Source organism: Daktulosphaira vitifoliae, unplaced genomic scaffold (assembly GCF_025091365.1).
Source record: "Daktulosphaira vitifoliae isolate Bord-2020 unplaced genomic scaffold, ASM2509136v1 Scaffold_3, whole genome shotgun sequence".
NCBI lineage: Eukaryota > Metazoa > Arthropoda > Insecta > Hemiptera > Phylloxeridae > Daktulosphaira > Daktulosphaira vitifoliae.
The window spans coordinates 18,224,418-18,231,726 of NW_026099574.1; the positions used below are offsets into that span (position 1 = coordinate 18,224,418).

Consider the following 7,309-nt stretch of genomic DNA (forward strand, 5'->3'; position numbering starts at 1 on the left):
CATAGTAAAACCAATACCTTCTCAGGTTCGCATCGAAGCTAAAAATTGAAAAAATGTCAAAAATTTCCGATTTTAACAATTGTAATTTTTTGGGGGATTTCCCCCATTTATGGGGAACGAGTGATTTTTTTTTCAATTTTTGAGGGTAATGTCATAAACTAGATACGATTTGTAATCTTTTGGCGTATTGTTCATCAAAATCGGTATATACTGACTTTTTAGCTTCAATGCGAAGCTGAGAAGGTATAGGTTTTACTAAGATGTGTTTATTTTTTTTTGTGTCTGTTACCACTTTTTCTCAGCTCTCACCGAACGGATTTATTCCAACGATACGTCAAAAAATCACAAATCGTATCTAGTCGAAGACATTACCCTCAAAAATTGAAAAAATTTCACTCGTTCCCCGTAAATGGGGGAAACCTCCAAAAAAATTACAAATTTAAAAATCGCTAATTTTCAAAATTTGTTTACTAAAAACTGCCATAACTTTTTTAAAAATGAACATATTAATATCACTTTTTTTTTATAGATACATAATGTCTTTACCTATCATTTGGTATATTATTTTATAAATTTGACCCTTTACCTGCCCACAGGGGGGGATTTAAAATGACAACTTTTTCACTAAAAATTAATTTTTTCAACTTAACTTTTGAAAGTATTCCGGAAAGTCTGACACTTTTATATATATCTTAAATTAAAGCTAATGTAATGTACATTATGATGGAAAAAAAAATTTCGGACTTTATTTTGTCTTCATGGTGAAAATGACTACCGAATGCTATTTTTGTGTTAAAATACTAGATTTTATTTTTTACATTTTACATCAATACAATTTTTATGAGAAATAATATTTATATCTCTCTTTTATTCGACATACTTTATCTTAATCAGGGTATAAATAAAGAAATAGCAGATCATGTAGCTTTTGGAATAATCAATCAAGTTTTTAAAAATTAAACTCTATCTAAAGATTTGCATCGAAGCGTTTTTTATGATAGTGATTTTAATCACTGTCAGATATCATTATACTTGACCCAACTATGCCACGTCACCACTGTGCCGCGACCCCCTTGTGCTGGGTTCTTTTAAAAGGTGTATAAATAAAGAAAAATTTTTATTTTCATTGTTTAATAGTTTGATTATTATTTAGTAATTTGAATTACCATTATCTATACTTGTTCCAATTATCCCATGTCTATACTGTCCCGCGACCACGCCGCTATGCTGCCGTTTTTTTATTGATTATATATTTATAACTGAGTAATCTTAGGGAAGAAATATTAATATATATTTAAGTAATTAACATTAATGATTACATTTTAAATTTTATAGTTCATTTAAGACTATTCACATAGATTTTATATGTAGTGAATATTTACAGTCATAATTGACATTTATGTTCATTTTTTTTTTATATTTTACAAAAATACCTACTTGGACAGCATACAAATATAACGTTTCTGGTGGTGGCAATTTAATTTTCAGTTCTAAGTAACTAATAACTATGTTTAAACTATTTTGTGTAGTATTTATTTTATTATGGTAAAACTCTAGTCATGCTCACTAGTTAATTATTTTTGCAATGTAGTTATTCAAAATTAAATGAAATTCTTATCATATAAATATACTTCCATATCAAAAATTCTGAAAACGACAAATGAATTGTTGGCTATACTGATTTCTAACCTTAATTTTTCGGGTATTTGTTAACATATTATACTGGACTCGTTTTCCAATTTATTTTGTGTACATTCTCTTAGTTAAGTGTTCTCGGATTATAAAATGTGTCGTGAATGTTAAGTTCTTTTTAGCATTTGGAAATTATTAATGCAATATGAAGGTAAAGTTTATTTGATACAAGATTTAATTTTTTTAAGTTCATATAAATTAGTTGTTATTGCAATATTTTTTCGGATGTGAATGGATAAAGTTCCGATAAATATTTTTATACTATGTATTCATAGTGGTCTCCATAAACAGCTTATTACTACCTTTTAAATTAAATTAGATTATAACTATTTATATTTCTATATATGGCAGTTACTTTTATGCCTGATGAAAATAAATTTAAGTTACAGATTAAAAATTGTATTTCTGTTTCTTGCTATTAATTCTTGTTTATTAAAGTTTTTAATCATATTGAGATTAATTGCAGTACTTATTTTGTTAACATATATTATGTCGTTAATAAACTGATTTATATTTAAAAAATCAATTAAATGTTTATTTTAAAATTGTATTGTTAGAAGTTTCTAAACTCATTATTTTAGAAGAAAGCATTTGATGAAGTCCTATTATGTTTCATATCTCATTATCATTTTTAATCAATCTGTAACTTTACTTTTTTAAGTTAATAATTTTCAATTATCTAAATTTATTATAATTGTCTATACATTTTTCTTGCAGTTGAACGTTTCTTATCCAGCAACAGGTTCTCAAAAACTTTTTGAAGTTGTCGATGAACATAAATTGCGTATCTTTTATGAAAAACGTATTGGCACTGAAGTTGAAGCTGATCTCTTAGGAGATGAGTGGAAAGGATACATTTTGAAAATATCTGGCGGCAATGACAAACAAGGATTTCCCATGAAACAAGGTGTATTATCTACTGGGCGTGTGCGTTTATTGTTATCTAAAGGACACTCCTGCTATCGTCCACGACGAGATGGTGAACGTAAAAGGAAGTCAGTTCGTGGTTGCATTGTTGATGCAAATCTTAGTGTTCTTTCTCTGGTAGTTGTCAAAAAAGGAGAACAGGTATTACTTTAATTAATCTATTTATTATGATGAATTTTAATGTGAAAAGAAAATTAAGTGTATTGAATTTTATTTATTATTAAATTTATTAAAAATATCAGTTAACTTAATTAAAAATAAAAAAAACAATTTTATTATGTAATATTTATCATGCCTATTTATTTCATTGAAATAGTGCAATGGAATGTTGGTAGATAATTATAACTTTAATTTCCCTAAGTGATTAATTTTGACTATTGTATATATACAAACAATATATTATATGGTGTGTTTTATTTTTCATGTTTAATTTACTATAGAATTTACTTTAATAGCATAAGATAAATTCCGACATTTTCCTGCTTACTCATTTTACTTAAATAATGTTTTGGCATCGGAATGTCGGTAAATTAAATCTCGCTTAAAGTTTTATGAGTGATTACTTTTAATCATTGATAGTGTATAAGCGGCATATTATGAATATTCTTTTGATATTTATTTATGTATATAAGTAATTACTTATTACTCTAAATAAATTATTTAAAAAAATAACTTCAAAAATGTGTTTAAATGTTATTCCTCATAAGGAATATAGTACATTTGATGAATACATGTTTCTATGAAAATTTTGAGTACTCCTTATTAAACAGAAAACTGTACACATAGTAATTTGCTATATAATCAATTCAACACAGGTCATAATGTTTTGTTATAATTGGTCATCATCTCCTTGATCTCTATTTTAACTATTTGGTGTGGTATGTATCTTGTAATTTGACAAAAAAAGGTTTACATTAGCTGTAAACCTTTTTATGACTGAGACTGCTAATAATGGAGCAAGGTATGTGTTACTGTTTAAGTTCCCATATGATCACCCATCTGGGAACTAACAACAAAAAGAGTGCAGCTATATCAGCTCTAGGTAGCGACTAAATAACCCATTGATAATCCCATGCACCCTATTAATATATTTTTATTTATCCAAGTAAATATTCTATTATTAACTGTTAATAATTAAATAAACTTATAGGATATTGCTGGTTTAACTGACACTAATGTTCCACGTCGCTTGGGGCCTAAGCGTGCTAGTAAAATTCGTAAATTATTTAATTTACAAAAAGAGGATGATGTTCGTAAATATGTGATCAAGAGACCTTTGCCAATTAAGGAAGGAAAAACTAAACAATATTTTAAAGCTCCTAAAATTCAGCGTCTTATAACTCCAGTTCGCTTGCAGGTGATAATTAGTTACTAATGTGTTTCAAGCTATAACTTAACTATTTGTTATAATATCTACTAATCTAATTTTTTTTTTTTAGCGCAAACGTCATAAGTTAGCATTGAAAAAGAAACGTTGCTTGAAACGTAAAGAACAAGCTGCAGAATATGCTAAGCTTTTAGCACACAGGCAAAAGGAAAAGTTGGCAAAGAAACGAGCAGAACAGTCTCGTAAACGAACACTTTCTCAATCATCTGTTTCTAGCTCTGGTACTAAGAGTAGTAAAAAATAAATGTGAATAAATAAAAAAAGGCACTGTTTATTCTTATTATTGACTGTTTATTGTGTCTTACCTTTATTTAAGGAATTGCCTATTTCACTTATACATTCCTAATAGTATATCGTCCAAAGAACATTATTTGCTTGTATATAGGTTATACTTAAGGCTATAGGCTATACAAATTAGGTATTTTAAATATTTTCATTGAAAAGTTATTTTATAAAAATCTATATCCTTAAAACTTAAGTTTATTAGAGTATTAGAACTTCATCATTACATTCTCTATTTTGGCAACCAAGTTACTTAAAATTTATTGTCTTACTCCTTACTGGGTCAGATTAATGCCTAGGGTAGATAAAACATCTTACATGTAATAATACGTAAATGTATTGCCAAACATCTAAAAACTTATATTTTGGAAGTCTAGCTTCTAAAAAGTAGATAAATTTAGATTTTCAATCCAAAAAAGAATGATTATTGACAAATGTATTATTTTTTCTTCTATCCTCCATATTTCCTATCTATAAAAAATGACTTGTATCATTAATCATTTGGCTAATACACATTCAAGGCCTTCCTCTAGACTTGGTTTCTACTTTCATAACTTCAGTTATTGAACTAAACCATTGATCCAAATGTTTCGACGCGTGCCCTGTTATTAGTCATCTTCTAAGCATGTTAACTCATCTACTAACTACATTTTTTTTTTTGATTCGACATGAAATAAGTTCACAAAAATGATGATATTCATTTCAGTTAACATACTACCTTGATTTTTAAAAATCTAAGTAAAAGTTTCGTCAGAGATCCTTAATAGAGTTATTTAAAAGATAACGAAAATTCGAAACTTGTCTTCCGAAGTATAAGTTTATAGACACTTGGAAATACATTTACGCGTTATTAAATGCAAAATGTTATATCTATCCTTGGCATTAATCTGACCCAATAAAGAATAAGACAATTAATAAATTTGAAGTAACTTGGTTGCCAAAATAGAGAATTTTATGATTAAGTTTTAATAGTAAACTTTCTTAAAAACATAACTTATTCAATGAAAAATTTGAATCATTAGATTGGCTTTAATATGATGTCAATAAAAAAAATCCATTATAATATGAGTGCAGTATAACAATTTGATTATAGAAGAATATTATTGAGGTGACGCATTCCGTAAAATAATTTTTTTTAATGTTTTCTTTAAGTATAAATCCTAAAAAGTTAGTTGATTGCCAATAATTAATAAAAGGATATTTTTGAGTAGATACTTATATTAAATTAACAATTTTTTCTTAGCTATAGGTTTCCCCAATACAAGAATATGTTTTTCTGTGTAGGCCTTGTCAAAAACACTAGCTATTAGATTTTCAGAACTTTATATTTCATAGTTTATACACCACAGCTTCAAAATTAACATATTACAAACTAATTTCCATAATTACAAAATAAATACTGTTTTTTATTTTTAAGTTGCGTGTTTAAATTTTTGGCTCTTTTATTACAGAAACAAAATATTATTTAACATTTCCAATGTCAACATAGGTAATAAAAACCCGGTTTCTTTCATTGTCCTATTTTTAGTATCATGCTTGCATTTTTGACTCTTAATTATAAAGTTGAAAAATTGAAATACATTTTTCACCACAATTTTTTTTTTAATATTATGCTAGAATTTAATACATTTTATTTTATTACCTTTAATTATAAAACCTAAATTAGTAATTATTACCTTAATAGTAAACAGTAGGGTTAGTAGTAAAAATTTACAATCTATATTAATTACTGTTAGCTTTATGAATATTATTCATACATTGGATTATATGGCAAATATATTGTTACCATATAATTTAGAACTAATAAGTAGACAAAAGACTTGATCTTTGAAAAATTATTTCTTTCTACTTAATTAATTTAGAAAATTATATCACTAAAAATTAAATATATGTATTAAATATATATATATATTTAATAAATATACATAGTTAATTATAGTCTAAAATTAATTCGAGTTGAGGCATAAAAATATTAAAATTACCATGAAGTTATATAGTTTTTTACACAACTTAGAGCATACGTTTTAAACTTCTACCAACATTCTAAACGAACATGTTTTCCAGGATCTAAATCGAGTGGTGTCTTTTTAATAACTCACTCAAGCCTCTCTAATTAAAAAAAAATATTACTTCAGTAATCTGTATTTGAAATAAACAAAAAATTTTTATTCAAGAGTATTAGATTCTTGAATTACTTATCATCATCTCGGCCTCTATTCCAACTATTTGGGGTTGGCTCTAGTGATGGGTCGTTCACGAACGAACGTATCTTTTTGAACGGGTCATATCAGTGAACGAGTTGATCCGGATCGCAAAAAAAATAGATATCGTTCATACGTTCGTTCGTTCGTTTCATGCAATATATCGGACACACTGTTTCATGATTCGTTCATTTATTGAACGTTTACCCGCACATCGATAAAACCTATGCCTAACCTTATATTCTTATAATATAAAAATTAAAAAAAAAAAACGAAGAATATATTCTTTATAAGTATATACTTATAATGTTTTCTTAAAAAATTAAATAAAAAAATACTTATTGCCAATGAGAGTTTAAAAGCAACACTATTTGGTTTGTGATAAAAACATTTTTATTGTAGGTCTGCAGACTAAATTTTCAAAGTTGTGACATGTTTCTACTAACATAATCATGAAAGTTTAATTCACTTAGATTATTTTAAGTATCCTACTATATTGTTCATTTGAAGAACAATTTTGATTATCAATATATAGCTATTTATTTCATAAATATTACATTCATATAATTATTTATAAGCGAAAATAGGTCTATGAATTAGTGAATTTGGCAACTAGGACAAAAATTGACTATTAGACTAATACAATTGTTGTGAGACCATTTACAGATTCTATGAAACCGCAAGACTTGTAAATTTAATGTAAATTCATAACATTATTGTATAAAATTTAATTATAAATATGTGTATATAGTTTAAATCAATTGATTGTCAACTTATAACTTTAATTAATGTACAAATAATAATCATGAAAAAAAAAAAA

At 26.3% G+C, this 7,309-nt stretch overlaps 1 protein-coding gene and 1 long non-coding RNA gene across 2 annotated transcripts in view; one reads left to right on the forward strand and one right to left on the reverse strand.

Annotated features, from left to right (window-relative positions):
• The window catches only part of LOC126902654 (uncharacterized), a 4,452-nt gene extending 2,856 nt beyond the window's left edge, over positions 1 to 1,596 (reverse strand). Inside the window, exon 1 of the long non-coding RNA XR_007703289.1 lies at positions 1,438 to 1,596. This is a non-coding gene — a long non-coding RNA (uncharacterized LOC126902654). The remainder of the gene's footprint in view (positions 1 to 1,437) is intronic.
• Positions 1,597 to 1,683: 87 nt separating this feature from the next.
• On the forward strand, positions 1,684 to 4,286 carry LOC126902651 (40S ribosomal protein S6). The gene is made up of 4 exons (XM_050680135.1): positions 1,684 to 1,843; positions 2,410 to 2,760; positions 3,770 to 3,976; positions 4,059 to 4,286. Exons 1-4 carry the CDS (start codon positions 1,838 to 1,840, stop codon positions 4,248 to 4,250), a joined length of 756 nt encoding a protein of 251 aa, XP_050536092.1. The 5' UTR covers positions 1,684 to 1,837; the 3' UTR covers positions 4,251 to 4,286.
• Positions 4,287 to 7,309: the final 3,023 nt, after the last annotated feature.